The sequence below is a fragment of the Xiphophorus hellerii genome, chromosome 10, assembly GCF_003331165.1.
Source record: "Xiphophorus hellerii strain 12219 chromosome 10, Xiphophorus_hellerii-4.1, whole genome shotgun sequence".
NCBI classification, from domain to species: domain Eukaryota; kingdom Metazoa; phylum Chordata; class Actinopteri; order Cyprinodontiformes; family Poeciliidae; genus Xiphophorus; species Xiphophorus hellerii.
In genome coordinates this window covers 3,239,947-3,258,549 of record NC_045681.1, presented here as the reverse complement: position 1 = coordinate 3,258,549, position 18,603 = coordinate 3,239,947, and the positions used below count along the sequence as shown (strand labels likewise).

At 36.3% G+C, this 18,603-nt stretch overlaps 1 protein-coding gene across 1 annotated transcript; it reads left to right on the top strand.

The window, feature by feature from the left end:
- Positions 1 to 1,277: 1,277 nt before the first annotated feature.
- Positions 1,278 to 17,044, top strand: LOC116727069 (integrin alpha-D-like). The gene is made up of 30 exons (XM_032574175.1): positions 1,278 to 1,434; positions 3,489 to 3,591; positions 3,679 to 3,782; positions 4,445 to 4,515; positions 4,617 to 4,731; positions 4,859 to 4,986; positions 5,235 to 5,377; positions 6,911 to 7,061; positions 7,481 to 7,631; positions 7,862 to 7,950; positions 8,037 to 8,160; positions 8,375 to 8,511; positions 9,468 to 9,608; positions 9,724 to 9,945; positions 10,329 to 10,462; positions 10,701 to 10,843; positions 10,918 to 11,072; positions 11,168 to 11,293; positions 11,489 to 11,562; positions 13,097 to 13,238; positions 13,310 to 13,408; positions 13,487 to 13,566; positions 13,646 to 13,732; positions 13,811 to 13,880; positions 13,979 to 14,077; positions 14,153 to 14,233; positions 14,501 to 14,611; positions 14,729 to 14,842; positions 14,926 to 15,036; positions 16,331 to 17,044. The coding sequence occupies exons 1-30, from the start codon at positions 1,398 to 1,400 to the stop codon at positions 16,409 to 16,411; spliced, it is 3,423 nt and encodes a 1,140-aa protein (XP_032430066.1). The 5' UTR covers positions 1,278 to 1,397; the 3' UTR covers positions 16,412 to 17,044.
- Positions 17,045 to 18,603: the final 1,559 nt, after the last annotated feature.

The following is an 18,603-nucleotide window of genomic DNA, read 5'->3' as shown; positions in this document are numbered from 1 at the left end:
TGAGTTGCTTCTCCGCCATTAGCACATTAAGCAGTACATTCACGAGAATGATTGGCAGCGCTAAGGCCCTCCTCCTGGCTCTGATCGGTTGTTTTTTGTTAGGAACAGTGCATTTCTTCAGACAGCAATAGCAGCATGGAGAAGGTGGAGAAGTTCAATCTCTTCAGAGACCATCTGTCTCATGTCATTATTTCACAACATCGTGAGAGTTTTAATAAATATGAAAAAAAAGAAGATATTTTAAAAAAATAAAAGTTGCATACTGCAGCTTTAGGGTGAAACCAAACCACAACCCAATTAGACGTTTGAACAACGGCAAAAAGAGTGTGCTGTTAATGTCACGTCAAAACGATGTGGTTTGTGCGCACTAGATTTATTTTAAGTTGGAGTAAATGAGGCTAGATACAAATGTATGTCACCATTTACATTTTTTTAGTATATTCTCTTTAATTTCGGAGTAATGTGATACATTTTTACTTGGTTTATAACGTAATAAAAGGCAGATGAAAAGTTCATTGTGGTACGAATGTTTCATAAACCACTCAAAGCTGCTGTTAATAATTTAATGTTGTTCTGTAATACATTAGTGCTTATTTCTTCTTACTTACAAAATCTGCTCCATATTCTTCTATTTGTATAACTCACTTAAAGAGGGATGTTGCGTAAACAAAGTTTCTGCAGATATCTCCTCCCACACACACCACACACTGTTGCATGAAAACAGACTGTATCAGAAAGCTGTGTGCAAGCAACAGTGTGTTGACTTCCAGCTCTATATTTTATGACAAGAACAGGCAAAAACACCAGATATTTGATGCAAAAGTAATCAGATGTTATTAGTGAAATCAATAGCAGATATACTAATGTAAATTAAGCAGTAAGGTTATTTTTATTTCAGGATAAAAAACTACAGCAGATCTGTCTGGTTTCTTTTTGGGATGTGACTTCATAGATTTTAGATTAAATACTAAACAACCCAAACCCGCAAAGACAAATGGCAGAACAATACCCTATTTGGATACAACCTGATTATTTCTACATTTCTAGTTAAAACAACCCAAACACAGGTGAGCAGACCCTGATGCTGTTTCCTCCCCCTATCGGTTTCCCCTGAGCTAATTAATTAAAGCTGTTAAGACTTCACACTACAATTTTAGAGAACAGACGGGAAAAAAAGTAAATTAAAATACTTCTGATCTGATTTTCAAGTGCCCCTGTTGTAACTCCTCCTACGTCACTCTTCCTCTATTTGCTTTGAGGAGTCTGCTTAAATTTCTGCAGTGTACCCCTCAACACTTTCAGGGGGGAAAGTGACGCTCTCTGCCACCGTTTCCTGCTGAAGCTGGTTCACAGACAGGATATCACACTTTTAGTTGGCTCTCCATGCCAGAAATACAATGGACTGGATAATTACTCTGACACTTTTCTGTTCAGGTAAGGAAAAATTGTGTATCTTCATTTCATTCAGATATCTTCTGCCAATGTAACAACTTCATTAGGTGTGATTACTTGATGGAAGCTGCAGACAATAAAATTAGCTCGTTTTATCTGTTACTTCTTGAATGTTACTCAACAAAAATTCATAAAAAACAGAACTAAGCACAAGACCTACCTTTACAATTCCCTACGAATATTATATAAGATAAAATGTAAAGAAAATAAAGTTTCTTATGCCTTACGTAGAAAAAAGCAGAGAGGCATTTTATTCTTTAGATACTGAACTTCTTACGGTCCTTTTTCTGGCCACAAAAGAGACGTTTCTATGTGCATTGTACTTTGCTTCTCTTGTATTTAGTGATTGATCATCAATAAAATATGAAAAAATGGTCATTACATATATTTGTGGATAATGTTATCAGGTCAAAATGTTACATTTACCTAATTAAATTGCTGGAAAACAAAAAATCTAAACTTTTAAGATAAACACTTTCAGGTGCAGGTTTTCTGTAAAAATATTTCAAAACATGACTTATTGCATCCTTCCTGCCACCGTCTTACAGGTGGTGGTTGAGTAGCATCCACATGGAGCATAAATTAATATGTTGACAAAAACCAAAAAGAAGCATAGAAAAACAACATTCAAGGTACAAAAATGTTTAGACTTAAGATAATGAAACTTTCTTGGTTTGTAAACAAACTGGAGGAAAGACAATGAGCAGCTAGCCTGCAGCTAGCCTGCAGACTAACTGCAGACTAAGCAGATGAACCAGTTGTGACTAAGAACCACAGGGTAGCATATACTGACAACTGACGAGAGGAATAACATTTATCTGAGAAACAAATGAGAGCTGTCAGAAAATTGACTGTAAAACAGGAACTGAACAAACAAGAAACTAATAAGCACTACGTGACTAAAACACACCTAGGCATAAGACTCAAAACCAACAGGAGACTGGGAAACGCAGAACAAGTAAAGTAAATACAGAACAGAAAGGACCAACAAACCAAAATAAAACAGGAAGCTTCTAGTAAGAAATAACTCAATTCAAGAAAATCTCCACACCTGATGGATAAGGTTCAATAAATGACTCTCACTTTTAAACAATGAACAAACCAGAATTGTTAACATCCAGATATCTGCAGAAGTTCGCAGCAAAAGAAATTTCACCCCCCAGGGTTTGAATTAATGTATGAACAGTAGAAATTCATGCATTAATATAATTCCCATATATGCGGAATCTATACTACATTTTTGCTTCATTTGTCATCTGCAAACAAATCAATATTCATATCTCATACATTCTACAATTAAACGGACATTGAAAATAAGCAACAGATATAACTTTTTTCACATTTACTTACTATTTTCTTGTTTGCTGCCCCCAAAGTCATACTACCCTGAGTGGAGAACCATAATGTCAAAATCTTACCTCATGTGACATTATTCATTTTAAAAAATATGAAGCTAAAATGGGGCTGCACAGTGGTGCAGTTGCCTTGCAGCAAGAAGGTCCTGGGTTTGATTCCTGGCCGAGATCTTTTTGCATGTTCTCCCTGTGCATGCGTGGGTTCTTTTCAGGTACTCCGGCTTCCTCCCACAGTCCAAAAACATGACTGTCAGGTTAATTGGGTTACCTAAAATTCTCCTTGGGTGTGTGCCTCTATGTTGTTTGTCCTGTCTGTCTCTGTGTTGCCCTGCGACAGACTGGCGACCTGTCCAGGGTGACCCCGCCTCTCGTTGGCCGCTGGAAATAGGCACCAGGACCCCCAAATCCAATGGGATAAAGGTGTAAGAAAATGGATGGATGAAGCAAAAAAGGGTTTGAGGAGGAAGATTCCCAACCTAAGATTTTGGTATTTAGTGCTCCCTAGAGGTTAAACACAGACATTGCCGAATCTGTCAGTTCTCTCCTGCAATCTTCAAAAAAAATTGCCCTATATAGTAATTAAAACGGAAAAAGTGAATAACAAACAAATTATTTTAAAAAACCCATCAAAGCTCTGAATTAAAGAAATTCTGTTGATTGTTTTGTTCTTTTTTTCCTCAGTGCTAAAAGCTGCAGTCGGCTTTAATGTTGATTCTGGGTCTTGGAAAACCCTGAGTGAAGGTGATGAAAGTTTTGGCTACCAGGTGGTGCAAAGACAATCAGAGTGAGTCTTGATTTAATTTTTAAAAACTTTGTTTTGTAAAATGTTTATAAAATGGTTTCTAAACATTGTTTTCTGTGTGTGTCTCAGTATGCTTGTCAGCGCACCACTACTGCAGTATGATAAGAATAAAAGGGGACAGATATATCGGTGCAACCCAAGAGAGGAGAGATGTAGCAGTCTTCTCGCTCTAGGTAGGAATCATTTTAGGTGTGCACAAATTTCACAATAAAGGCATTTAAAATTACAAATTTTCTAAGCTAATCTCATGACCAGATGTTGTATGGATCTCCAAGAAATAAATAAAATACTGAGCAATGTCAAACATGCAGTTCTATAAAAGTATTTCCTCCATCAAACTTAGATACTCCATATTCTGATCTAAATATTTTCAACAAGCTCAAAACACAAAATCTTACCAGCAATTTTTGTGTAGTTTCGAGCGGAAATATTTTAATACCCTTGAGCTAAAACAAGAATAACTTAGAAGTAACTTCTCAAAAAGATGAATAAGCTTGTTTTAAGTAAATCATTCTTAAATACAGCCACAAACAGGACCACCAGCAGATTTTTGTTTCACTTAAAACTGGAAAAATGTCTTGTAACACATTGCCAGAGGAGCTATTAGTATTTGTGTCTACATTAAAAATTGTTGACTTAAAACAAGCTTTTACTATTAAGTTATTTTTTCTTGTCTTTCATTAAACTGGTGATACAACAGCTTCAGTTGTGAGGGTATTTAGATTAAAACAAAGTGAAATGCTGCAACAGAATACTGTATGACATTTATTATATGGGAACCTGGTAATCGGTGATAACTTAGAAAAGTCGTCACCACCAGTGATTGTTTTTACAGAGCAAAGAGCTGCTGTCAACATGTCTCTTGGTTTGACGATGGCCAATGATCCGTCAACACAAAACACAATGGTGAGAGGATGAGCTGCAGAAAATTATGAATAAAGGATGAAAACGTAAAGTTAAAGTGATCATCAAATATGAATTTGCTATATTTTTGACACCTTTTTCAGGTCTGTGGTCCAACCATTCCCAGAGACTGCACAACTATCACCATGTCTAATGGTTTGTGCTATGAGATTGATCAACATGATACGATTGAAAAGTCTTACCCGTCTGCCACTGAAGGTAAGTACAGTGACCTTGTTCCATTATAATTATGTCACTGCCTCTGTAAACTGGAGGTTAATTTTCTCATTAGCATACTTGAATAACGGTCAGGAAACCTGTCTGGATCTCTGATTTCTTTTCACAGAGTGTCGAACCCAAGCTGACATTGCATTTCTGCTGGATGGCTCAGGGAGTGTATCCGATGATGATTTTATCAGAATGAAAACATTTGTGAAAAATCTTATCAAAACATTCCTGGGAAGAGATACACAGGTGAGATTCTCATTGGTAATTTGGTCTATTGTTTTAGTAAATGTGTCTGCTGCTGGGCAAAGCTGGGAGGCCCTCAAAATATTATCCAGTAAGGCAAGTGGGAATGGAAAAAAATGATCATAACCTCTTCAAAAAATTGTTTTTTTAGTGTACGTCTTGTTTAATTTATTTGCTGCTTTTATTGTACTGTAGTTCTTTTTTATTGAAGGGAGTTTTAATTTAATAACCATGTTTTTTTACTTTTGCAGTTTGCCATTACCCAGTTTTCTGATGATCCAAGAACAGAATATTACTTTAATACTTTTAACACTTCCGACTGGGAATCTCAGATTAAAAAGATCCGTCAATTAACTGGAAAAACGTTTACAGCTAAAGCCATCCAAAATGTTGCGTAAGTACTCTGGCATGTCAATGTATTACACACTACATTACTTCAAGTCTATTATACAGAAAGCGTAAACTAACAAATTAAAAGTTAAAAAGGATTTTTTCGTAAGTCATGTTTAGAATACCACTTTTTCTGTTTAAAAAAGTCAAAGATTTATTTAGCAGCTCATGTTTTTTACCCGCAAAAGAAACTAATTATTGATGTAACTCAAGAGAGATTCTAGATTGACTCTAGCCCCTTGCTTTCCTGTGCTTTCCGTCTCGATTCAAATCTCACTTACAGTACAGTCTGGACTTTCTGCCATTTACTTGGATTTTCTCCAGAAGAAGATCTACTGGGCCAATCAGCGAAGGGTTGAAGTTGAGAATGATGATGTCAATTTTCTGCAGTGTTTTAAAATTGTAGTCTGCCTGTAGTTTAAGCAATGGCAGCGAACTAAGTGAACAAAGCTGTTCACTCCATGTTGGCCACACTTCCCAATATTAAATTAACATTAACAGCCATCTCATTCGGTTCAGAGCTTCTCTTTTTGCAGTGGAGGTAGCTATCTACAGCGCAGAGAACTTATGGTAAGCTTCATAGTGTTGAACTGGCGAGTTAAATAAGTCACAGGGAAACGTTAGCAAATTTAAAAACTCAAAACAGTCCATGCCTCCAGGAAGCAATCGTTTCTCTATGTATAACATTAGACGCACAAGCTCCTGCCCCCATCTGCTTTACATCATAAAAACACAAAAACACAAAGTGATGCAACATAGAATCAACAATTGAAACATTACATTTAGTCAAGTGACATTAAATTCTTAATCAATTATGCTTCAAAAGCAACTCCAAACGGGTGGGTTTTTAGTCTAGATGTAAAGGCACTCAGTGTTTCAGCAGTTTTGCTGTATCCTGGAAGTTTGTTCCAGATTTGTAGTGCATAGAAGTTGAATGCTGCTTAATTAAAGTAATGTTGGGTAGCCCCACTGCCTCTTCTTGACAGCTTAGCTGCACAGAGGGCATTGTGCTCTGTGCTTACCTTAAAATACAACCAAACCAAGGGTGTCTTTTACTGAATATTTTCCGCCTGACAATTTTTTAAACGGTGACAGAAAAATCTGACCAATCATTTCAACAGATTACACATACCTGACCACTTGGTGTAGAGTAGTTATGAACAAATGAGTTTGGAGTGCATCTGGTGAATCTGAACCATTGCTGTGAGATTATTCTTCCACTGAAGGGAGTGTTTGCGGGATGAGGTAGCATTCAGATAGCCTTGCTGACTTCTGATCACTTCAATTGGTGAAATAGTGCCTTTCAAAATTTTGTCACTGCAGAGAGAGTTAACTGTAATCAGCTAGATGATGATACGATGTGGATTAATCATTCAGCTTGTTGAATATGAATTAAAACGGAATGAAAATGAAATGCCATAATATGTCGAGATCGGTAATTAGTGATCGGCCAGAAAACTGCAATGGATTCAACGCTAATATATATATATATATATATATATATATATATATATATATTTATTTTTTCTTTTGACAGGAATGATGTCTTCTCACCACAAAAGGGTTCCAGATCAAATGTGAAAAGGATTTTGATAGTGATTACAGATGGCGAATCAAATGACCCCGATCAATTATCAACAGTAACACAATCAGCTGATGAAAAGAAAATAGTTCGATTTGTTATTGGGGTAAGTTGCATCTATTACTTCTTTTCCAATTTCTTGTAAATATTTATGTTTTTTTTGTGTTAAAACTACACACATTGCATTTTCATACTGAAAAAACTTTATTATCTTTGATACTTAATGCATTGTTATATCCTCATTTGTATGGCGAATCTGTCAAACGCATAAATCTAAAACATACAATTTCTTTTTTTCCTCTCAAGATCTTGATATAAATTCTCACATAAAATCTAAACTTTTAAGGTTTTTAGAACACATTATTGTACTATTCTGAAAGTCGGAAAAACAGGTATGTTTTCCGACTTTATTTTGACACAAAAACATGAACTAAGAGACAATTTAGATAAAGACAATTGTGACTACTGTTTTGAAAATAACTACTGCAGTATAATGTTTTATGCACATTGTATTTACACCTCTAGGTGGGGGACGCATTCACAAGTCCAAAAGCAAAACAAGAGCTCAGAACGATTGCATCTCAACCTTCTGACAATTTTGTGTTTGAAGTGGGAAGCTTTGATGCTCTTGGCAGAATACAGGACACCTTGCAGGCCAAAATTTTTTCCATTGAAGGTAAAAAATCTATAATTTTACTAGGTTTGAAACAACTGTTCACTTTTCAGCATGATAAATGCTTCTGACATCACGTTTTATTTCACAACTGTGGCTTATAAACAAATCACAATAATATAACAAATACATAGTTATATTATTTTTGTATTTTGCGTGAACAAAAACTCAAAAACCTAGAAAAACATTTCAGCATTTCTTTAATGAATTCTGAAACCTTTTGTTTTGCACAGGATCTCAAGGGACTGGAGAGACACTGAAACAGGAAATGTCTCAAGAAGGATTCAGAGCAGCTTATGTGTCTGGGATAAATAACATCAAAGTAAAATTTTCAGAGTATTACGGTCTTACAGCATTAAGAACAACCCATATTTGAAACAAAATGTTCTCTCTGTTCTTGCATTGCAGTATATTCAGATGACTATGGTTGGTGCTAACCAGTGGAAAGGAGGCTACAAGAAATACTTGCTTAGTAATGTTTTAAACAACGCCACATTTGAGCCATCGTCCATTGAGATTGACAGTTACCTTGGTAAGAATAGATCAGAAATCAGATATATTTTACCAGCACAATTTCAGTTTGATTTAACAAAGATAATTTATTGACCCAGAAAGCTGCTATATTTGTCTATTAAAAAGCCACATGTAGGTATTTTAGTTTGTTTAATAACATAACTGTCCAAAACGTTTAATGTTACAAAAAACTATTTTCTGATGTCTCTGACTATTTAACCTTTAAACTCCAGGTTATTCCATGGCTCTCGCTAAAACCAACAACGGCCCACTGACAATTCTTGGTGCTCCAAGAAATGAACACAAAGGAATTGTTATGACTGTTTTCAAAGAACAACCGAGAGATAAATTCAGACCTCTTGAACAACAGGTGGGTACAGATTAAACCAAACATTTACATGTACTCAATAACAAGACATAACTTATTTTCATCTGTGTCTGGCATTAAATTGGGCCAAACTATTCTTGCTTTAGGACAGCAAGGAAAAACAAAATTATTTATGTTTGATAAACACCAAAAATAATAGATTATTTTCTTACTTTTTCCAAATTCAGTGGCTCAGATACCTTTCCTTTGTATTTAATAGAAAAAGAAACATGTTGACATTCTTGGATACTGATAGAAATTTGTAGGGCCAGCATTTCAAGTAACCTTGATGGCCTTGTTGCTGAACTATTCCCCTATTACTGCAATTATTCCTAAAATAATTTATGAGCTTGAAATGTCCAATCCAAGTTTCAGAATGTCAATGTCAAATTTATTTATAGAACCCATAAGAAGCCTACAACATTAAGGTTATGTTGTCCTGAAGCCACCTTCAAACTAATTTGCTAATATTCTTAGTATGTTTGGCAGACAAGCTTTAGCTTCCTGGAAGATGTATTTTGACATTCTTCAGACAATGATGGCATCTAGTTTGAGAAGTGTACCAGACTGTCCTCTGCACAATACATGGTGCTGTCGTCGCCAAACTTCAAACTGCTTGCAAACTGCTTTCTTTTCATCTAAAAATAATTATGGTCATTGTAACCTAAACTTAATTTGCTTAATTTCATCAGACCAGAGAGCACATCAACAAAACAAAAAAAGATATTTGCCCCTGAGTACATTTCCAAACTGTCACCTAGACTTTGTATTGTTTCTAGAGAAAGGGTTTCTTCTTCTCTGAGTGGGTTTTCAGTTCATGTAGGTACATAGTTTGTTTCATCCTTGATAAGGGAGCAGGGACTTTGATCTGTGTCTAGCAAATTAACTGTATACAGCTAATGATGGCTCTCTTGAAAGAAATAGACTGTCTCTTGTTAATTTCTTCTTGTTTTTTCCAGACTGGTGAATATTTTGGGGCTGAGGTTTGTGCCATGGATGTGGATTCTGATGGTGTGACTGATTTAATCCTCATATCCTCTCCAATGTACAAAGACGTTGATAGAGAAGGACGAGTTTATGTCTGTGAATTAAGTGGTTTGGTAAATGTCGAGTAATTTATGTTTTTTAAAAAATTTTATTTAACCAAGTTCTTTCATGTCCTGTTATTATTTGGATAAAAACACATAACCTTTTCTCATTCACATATTTTTCCAGCATGTGCAATGTCACTTTCATAATCCATCACAAATAACCACACTAAGAGGTGATGCGTCTGTCAGAGGGAGGTTTGGCTCGTCTCTTGCTGTTCTGCCTGATATAAATGCAGACGCATTCAGTGATTTGGCTGTTGGAGCTCCTTTGGAGAATGATGGCCAAGGCAGCATCTACATATTCCAAGGAGAAGGAGGAAGAAAAATAAATCCTACTTACTCACAGGTGAGCAAAACAAACATAAACCACTAAATGTTTTGTTTTTCAACATGAGTTGAACCTTCACAGATGGTAGGGTCTTTATTGAATAGAGTTTACTTGTTCTTCACATTATTCTGTAAGTTCTCTCCAGCTACTCTGGCTTCCTCCCACAGTCCCAAGATGAAAATGACCAGTCAGTCAACTGGTTATGTTCAGTCACCCTTAAAAGCACGTGTGTGTCCCGTCTGTTGTCTCGTGTTGAGCTGTGATCTTCACCAGCAAACTGGTGAACTTCACCAGTTTGCTGGTGACCTTTACCCCCAGCCACCCTATGACTCTGCACAGACAAGCTGGTATAAAAAATGGACGGATGAACTTGATAAAGCACAATGTTTCTCATTACACAGAGAATTGCTGCATCTGCCGTCCAATCAGGTCTGAAGTTATTTGGCATCTCAATCAGTCAGTCTTCCTACGATCAGAGTGGTGATGGACTTCCTGACTTAGCAGTGGGTTCAAAGGGAAAAGTTGTCATACTCAGGTAAGTTCCCATTATGACTATTTATTAACACACATATATTCCTTTATTTAACCAGGTAAACCCCATTGAGATCTAGATCTCATTTTTAAGAGGGACCTGGGCAAAAGAATTTGCAGTACATAGCAACATCTTCCCCAATTCAACAAATTCTTCTTCATTTGCAACCTAAACGTGTTTATGCAATAATTGTGTTAATTGCTTCACAATCTCAAAACAAATATGACTTCCCTCTTTCTAGATCCAGACCAGTTGTAACAGTGACTGCCACTGTGTCGTTCAACCCAAATCAAATTCCGACTCAAAACCCAGACTGTTCAGAACCACTGCCAAGCAAGGCTACTGTCTGCTTTACTATGAGCAAACTGTCTACTGTGAATGAAGGTACATTTCTTTAGTTTTTCTATTTGTCCATCATTTTATTTAAGAAATTTTAACAAACAAAACACATCTTGCAGCTCAAGCACAGGTTAATTTCACTTTAACGTTGGACGCAAATCGTAAGATACCAAACAACCGAGCTGAGATCAGCAAGGATGTGAGGCACAAGAGTGGATCTCTTAATCTTAATTTAAATAGGAAAGAATGCATTGATGTGGACTTTTTTATTGAGGTAAGTCCTAATGGAACCGTTACAGTAATCTTGTACAACTATATAAGATTCAACTGTGTCTTAATTAATCACCTTTCTATCTCAATGCCTTGCAGTCTTGTCCAGAAGATGCTCTCAATCCACTCAATAATGAGCTCAGATTCACGTTTGATGGTTTACCTTCTGGCTCAAACCCAAGACCAAGCCTTTCTCCACAGGTTCAAACCACAACCTCAAATTCTGTGAGTAACTCCTGTACACCCTTTTCCTGATGAGCAAAATCTTAATGGTTCATAGTGCCTTTCATGGCTACTGCTATTCCATACAAAATGTTTATGCAGTATTAAATGACAAACTTATTTCAAAATCATATCATTAACCTAAATATTCATTTTTGTCTGATCAGATCTCCTGAATAGTTTACTTCTCATTCACAGCTTGGCTTTATGATCAGTTGTGGAGCTGATAAAGTTTGTGAAGATCACTTGAGGGTGGATTTCAACTTCACTACGTAAGAGAGTTGTTTCTGGAAGTAAAGCGAACTTTTTCGCTTTACTTAACTTTTTCATATTATGTCTGCAAAAACTACATATCTACATTTTTTTTTGGCAAAAGCAACAACTAAATGAGACTGAAAATCTTCAAGTTCAGCAAATTTAAGTTAAAGTTTACTGAAATCAGGTGTTGACTAGCCTGCTAAAACCCGCCCCCCTGTTTTACTCTGTGCCTCGTACAAAGGGTCTGGAACCCTGGCTATGAAAACAATTGCTTACTGGGAGGGTGAAGTTTCAAATTTTTCCGCCAATCACTAACTTTAACTGTGATGTGTGTAATGAACCAGTTCAGTGCTATGAAGCTTACCAGAAGTGGCCTGCCCTGTAAACAGCCATTCCCCACTTCAAAGAGCCGAGATGAACAAGGCATCTCTTTATGTTAAGTCAATATTTAGAAGCATAGCCAGCATGTTCTGAATGACTATGTTCACTTCAGCTGCTGCCATTACTAAGACTACAGGCAAACAGGAAATTGTCATCATCGTTCACAACTTCTCTTTCTGTTCAATGACTGGCCCGGTTGAAATGGCCAGCCAATGTGAGACAGACAATGTATAAAAACAGTTTTTCTTCTGACTTTGCCTGTTAAATCAGACTGTGCTTCTCCTGTTTTATGTCAGGTAGAATTACCAAAATGATTTCTACTTACTAAATCCCACCATAATGAGAGGAAGCTAAAATTATATTCCTTCAAATTCAGAAGGTTCCATACATCTCCATAGTATTTGGTAGAGTTGCATTTGAATGGGCTTTTTGATAGCTGCTTCAAAACCTTAACTTTGTTTCCCTCAAATCACTTTTTTACTAATTTACTGGCGTGGTTACAATCACTTTCATATTTATGAAACCCATTTTTGCCCAAGGTTGATGTGTTCAGATGATGAACATTTTCAGATGATGTTCTTCTATTGGGATACTGGTGTATTTTATGATAAACACCAAACCCTCTTACATAAAAACAGCCCCTTAACATGATTCTGTGACCTCCACTGCAAACAGTCTGGGGGTGTTCTCAGGCGTGTAGCAGGTAATTTCAACCACATACTACATTTCGGAGTCGTGAGAGAGGAAACATCTCCACATATTAAGGTCCTTGCCCCTGATGGTATTTGCAAACCGTAATCTGGTGTTTCGTGTTGCTTTTGGAGCAATTGCTTCATCCTAGCTAAGTAATTCTACCTGACATAAAACACTTTCAGACCATGTTTGGAAGTGTTAAAAGGTGGATAATGAACCTCTCTTTCCAGGTTCAGACAGCATCTTCACTATGTCTTATGCTTCTGTGCATAAAGAAAATTGTGTTCTCCAATTTCCGGGTGTTCACTATGCATTAAGATTTCCCTTGAGCAATATTCTACAATACTGAGATCAGAGAAGCTGCTATTAAATTGTTTTCACACGCTTGGGTTCTGTGCTGACTGTCAGTTCAGGTTTACAGTACAGACCTGATTTGGTTTCAACTTTTTGTTCTTGTCACTTATGTTTTTTCAGATCTTCAGTGGTTAAAGTTGGAATAGATGAACTTCTGAATGTGACTGTCTTTGTGGAAAACAGAGGGGAGAACTCATACAACAGTCACATTATTCTCACATACCCAGTTGGGCTCTCCTACAGGAAGGTTAAATCTGAGAAAGTAAGGCACTTTATATACACATATATATGAAAAGCTGCTGCAACAAGCTGATGATCTGTGTTTCATTGCAGGGAAGAATTGAGTGCAACTCTGTGGACAGTGAGGATGGTGTAACAAAAGGAAAGACAGTCTGTAGCGTTGACAAACCAATATTCAAAAGCAACTCCATGGTTAGTTTGTGCTCCTGCTTCACTCATTATTTAACTAGAAGAGAAAGTCTTCTGATCCCTCTTTCATTTCCTTTATAGGCAATCTTCATCGTCTCCTATGGTCACAACACCAACAGTGATCTTAGTAGAAAGATCGAAGTGACTGCGAAGGCCACCAGGTAAAACTTAAAGAGTTTAAGGTGCAGCTCTTTGATGCTGAACTTTTAATAAATTTTTTATTTGATCTTTCTCTTATAGTGACAATGAACGTCACTCCTCTTCTAGTGAAGTCGACAAAAACAAATACATTGATGTCAAGTACAGTGTTTTTATTGCAATTGAAAGGTCTGTTAATTCAAGCAAATTATTATTTTTATGGCTGAAAGATATCTGATTAAACAAATTCATGAAATGTATGCTCAGCTCCCTCAGCTACAACAATTTCACATTTGGAGAAAATGCTGCTCAGAAAAAACTTCAGCAAAAAATAAAGGTAAAAGTAAATTTTATTTGGATCAGTAATATATTCTACATTCTGGTTCAGTCATCATATAATTTGGGTTCTTTGTGTTTTATTCCCAATTCTCTTAGGTTACTAACACCATTAGACCACTAAATTTTACTGTGGTGATTAAAGTTCCTGTAAAACTTGGTGGCAAAGACATCTGGATGGACATGAGCAGTTTTCAGGTGACAAATGCTACAAACTAGAACTAATTAAATGTAAATAAGACTTAAACTGATGAGATGGAGCTCTGTTTTCAGATTCCAGGCTGTCAGAGAAGTAGAGATGAAGAACCCACTGCCACTGATTTTGTTGATAAGATAAAAGAAAAGAAAATATTGGTATGTATGTCTTTATAGGTTGCCTCTCACAAGTTTACACATTTAATTTTTTTTAATTAAAAATGTGACTTTTATAAGTAATTTCAGAATAGATTCAACACAGTGTGACATGAATCCTGTGCATTTCAATTTTAAATTCATGAGAGATTTTATTGTGTTCACTTCACAGAACTAATTAATACTTTGTTAAACTGTCTTTTTTGATTTAGGTTTTGCATTTAGTGTTCTGAAATTAATCAGCATCATGCATCTTTAATTTTGGTACAGGACTGCACCGTAGCAAAGTGCAGAGTGTTCAGGTGCTACCAGTTCATGGAAAGGAACAAGGACAAAACGTACACCATCTCTGCAAACATCAGCTCAGGATGGATAGAACAGGTAATTGATGTGAAGGTGATGTAGATGCGCTGACTAGCTTGTAAATTGTAAAATAAATAAATAAATAAACAAAGTAGGACAAAAAAGCTCATAGTCCCTGATGTGTTTCTCTCTCAGATCGGACTTTCATCTGCGAAGTTCCTCCTGACCAGTACAGCCAGTCTAGAGTATGATGAGAACCAGTATGTCTTCTTCTCTACAACCTCTAATAATGACCCTCCTGTTCGCAAGGTGACAGCATGTTGCTATCAACATCTTTATACCAATCAGACCTTAAGGGTTGTATTTGAAACTTCTAAACCTCTCAATTTCAGATAGAGGCAGAGGTAGAAGTGTTTCCTAAACCAAATTTCATTAAAGAGATTATAGGAGGATCTCTGGGAGGATTGGCCTTTCTGATTCTACTTACTGCCGGTCTGTATAAGGTGAGTCAACCGAGGTCTTCTTAAAATCCTAAAGATCCCCAGTTGAAAGTAATTGACAAAACATGACCAGTAATTTCTTACAAGCAGATTTTTTAAAGGGGGCACAAAATTAATTTTTTGCATATTTTTATACTTCCATTGGTAAAATGGTAAATGGACTGAACTTATATAGCACTTTTCCAATCTTTTAACCAAATCAAAGCGCTTTACACTAGAGTCACATTCACCCATACGCACTCACATTTATACACAGATCGGTAGGCAATTTTGGGGTTAAGTGCCTTGTCCAGAGGAAGCTGGAATCAAACCTACAACCTTCTGATCCCAAGACAGCTACTCTACCCACAGAGCCACAGTCACCATTGCATCATTGGAATCTCAACTGCTTCTAAGCAATTAAAACGTCCAAGCACTTGAAAGAAATAGCCAGCCCAGTTACCTAGCAACCCAAGTGGATCTCCAGCATGTCTGATTAGATGGTTTTATTGCTGTACACGCTGTACAATTGCTGTTGGAAAAAAGAAGCTTTGTGTGATGAACCAATTAACCAGCATTTAAAAATCACTTGCTACATTCTTGTTGGTTGTGCAGGAGCATCTTCTGCTTTTCACAGATGTATGGTTGTATAATTGCACATCAATTTGCAGCCATCTAAATGTGAGATTATAAATGTTCAGTTGGAGGGGGAGGGGGGTGAATGGCTAGTAGCAGCTCATTTGGATTTAAAGTGACAGGAGGCCCTAAATCAGCTCATTCTGAAAGGAGCTCTAAATAAAACCGACCAATAAAATAGAACTAAATAGAACTTTCATTATCTAATGCTGCGTTCAGACCAAATGCGTTTTGCGTGTCAACAACGTGTCTGACGTGTGCACTTTGAAGTCAGACGTTTGACATTTTGCTGTAGACATGCGTCAAAATCGTTGTAGTGCTCATTGTTTTCAGTTGCCAATTGATTGGTTGATGCTTAACCGTCTAGCGGCAAAATTTCAGATTTTCTAACATCAGCATCGGACTCACTTAATGCTCGAAATGCTTTAACCTCGCAGCGCTAGACATGCAAAGCATTTAACATAGACTTTGAATGTAAAGCAGACACCCCTGGCGCTCAGATCGTGTTTGGTCTGAATGCAGCATAAGAATGATTTTGTGCAACATGTTTTACTTCTACAACTATCCTAACTTGTTCAAGGAAGCATAATAGGTCACCTTCAAATGTTTATCTTATGTCTTCCAGCATTTATCTTGCCAAATATAATTTTCATTCTACTCTCTTTCCTGTTTTTCCTCTCAGGCTGGATTTTTCAAGAGCAAATATAATGAGATGATTAGTGAAAATGAAGGAGAAGACAAAGACGCACTAGCAGAGGGATGAAATTGCCTCTTACTTGTTATGTCCATCCAGTACCTTTGTAATGATTACTGTTTCTATGAAATGGCCTTTTAATTTAGTGAATGTACCAAACAATGTGTATTTATCAAACCATTCTAGTTTGAACAACAAACAATAATAAAATGTTTGTTGTTGTAAACAGTAAAGGTATGTATAGAATAACTGGTAAAAATGTAGTTTTTCTTAATGTTAGGGAAGTGTTGAGAGTACATTCTGTCTTTTAAAACTGCAATTGAAGACACAAAAGAGAGCTTTGCACTGTTGCTCACGGTTACTGGGGACTTAAAGGGTTTAATAATGTCGATGTGTAAAGAACCTGAAACACAAAATGAACTATCCACAAATTCAATGTAATGTTTCAAAACCTTTTCTAGTAGTGTCTTAAAAATGAATGTTATGAGTTTGTTTTGCACTCTGAATAAAACGTTTTGTATTTACATGTTTTATCGTTACCAGGTGATTTCATGATGGACAAAAAACCAAAACAGTCAGGGATTTTCAAATAGTTCGAAAAACAACATGCTTTAAGCTGCTTGAAGGCTAAAAAAAGTGTCCGTGCTTGACAAAACCATGTAAATAGCTTTGTTTAGAAATAAATAATATATGCAATATAAACATGTTTCTTGTGCTGTGTTATTGATAAAAAACAGATATTTAAGAAAATTAATTATCAGATTTTCTTGTCTTGTTTATCTTTTGTTATATTAATGTGTAATGTGATAAATAGAAACAAATAGCCAGACATATTTAACTCTTTAAAGGCTGATGTAAGAATTACTCAAAAGAAACATTTATAAATATAAGTGCTTGATGGATCCAACAAAAATGAATATCACCTAGATTTCACAGAACTCCAAACTATTTGAGCAATATTTGCCAATTCACAGTTTATTCCGTAAAGCAAATCAAAATATTCTAAAAAATACTACAGCTTAGCAAGTCGAAATAGTTAAGCTTAAAAGCTTCCACTGGCTCTTAAAACAGACTTTAAAATATGTTTGATGGTTTATAAACCCCTAAAGAGCTTAGCACCAAAATACATTAAAGGCCTGTTTTATTTGCAAATTCTAGCTCTTCGTAGGTGGCTGTGGTCTCACAAGTACTAGTGGGGTTGCACTTTAGTTCAAACCATCACTTTGCAGCAAGAAGATTTTAGGTTTGAATCCCAGTCTGGGGTCTTTTTCCATGGAGTTTGCATGTTCTCCCCGTCCATGTAAGTTGTGTTTTTTTTGGGCTTGTTTTTGAAGGAAATAAGTAGAGACACAGTAAGCCCCAGATTTTGTCAAACATCCTGGTAGTTTGAATCAGGCTCTCCCTGTCCATCATTTCCCGGATGATCCGTCAGCTATGTCTTTGTTAATGGCAAAGTAATATATTTGCTGTGAATGACGTCGAGCTTTGTGTTACGCTCCAGAAAACTGCAAACATCGAGACTAATATGAACAGCGCAATTAACGTAAAAACAAACAGCCACGTATGAACGAGTCTGTAAAGTTACACAACTAAACGCAATTGTAATCATGAATATTAAGATAAGTGTCACAAATCCAGGCCATATGAGTTGTGGAGCCACAGGAGGAGCTCTATGCGCTGGGCTGTGACAGCAAACGCAGGGCCGTAACGCGGAACCTGGAGGCTGGGAGAATGGGGGAGTCTAACATCCTCTTTAGAGTTTTACAGACAATAGAGGAGTACACAAAAATTACAAAAGTTTTTTTTTTTTGGACTGTTGTAACCATTAAACAGTCTCCCATTTATTTCAACCTTATAAGTGGAGATATGTTGTTGATGTTTCCACAAGAAAATAACTATCAATATGTAAGCATCCGCAAAGTTCAATGTAAATTTTACAGGTGGCGGAGGGTTGTTTTCAGCAACTGCTGAAAGTAACTAAAAAAGTAACTTGTAATCTAATTTAGATACTCTGCAAATCAAGTAATCAGTAACCTAAGTTACTTTTTCAAGGAGTAATCAGTAATCAGTCCGATTAAAGTTACTTTTTCAAAGTAACTATGCCATCACTGCATAGCTCTGCCTTTTTATATCACAAGCTGAGTAGCTTCTTTTGTACTTTTAAGTATTTACATTTTTGAAAGCATAATGAATTTGTCCAGGTGATTGAAATGTAAATTTGTTTTATTTGAAATAAAAAATACATTTTGAAACTTGTCTGA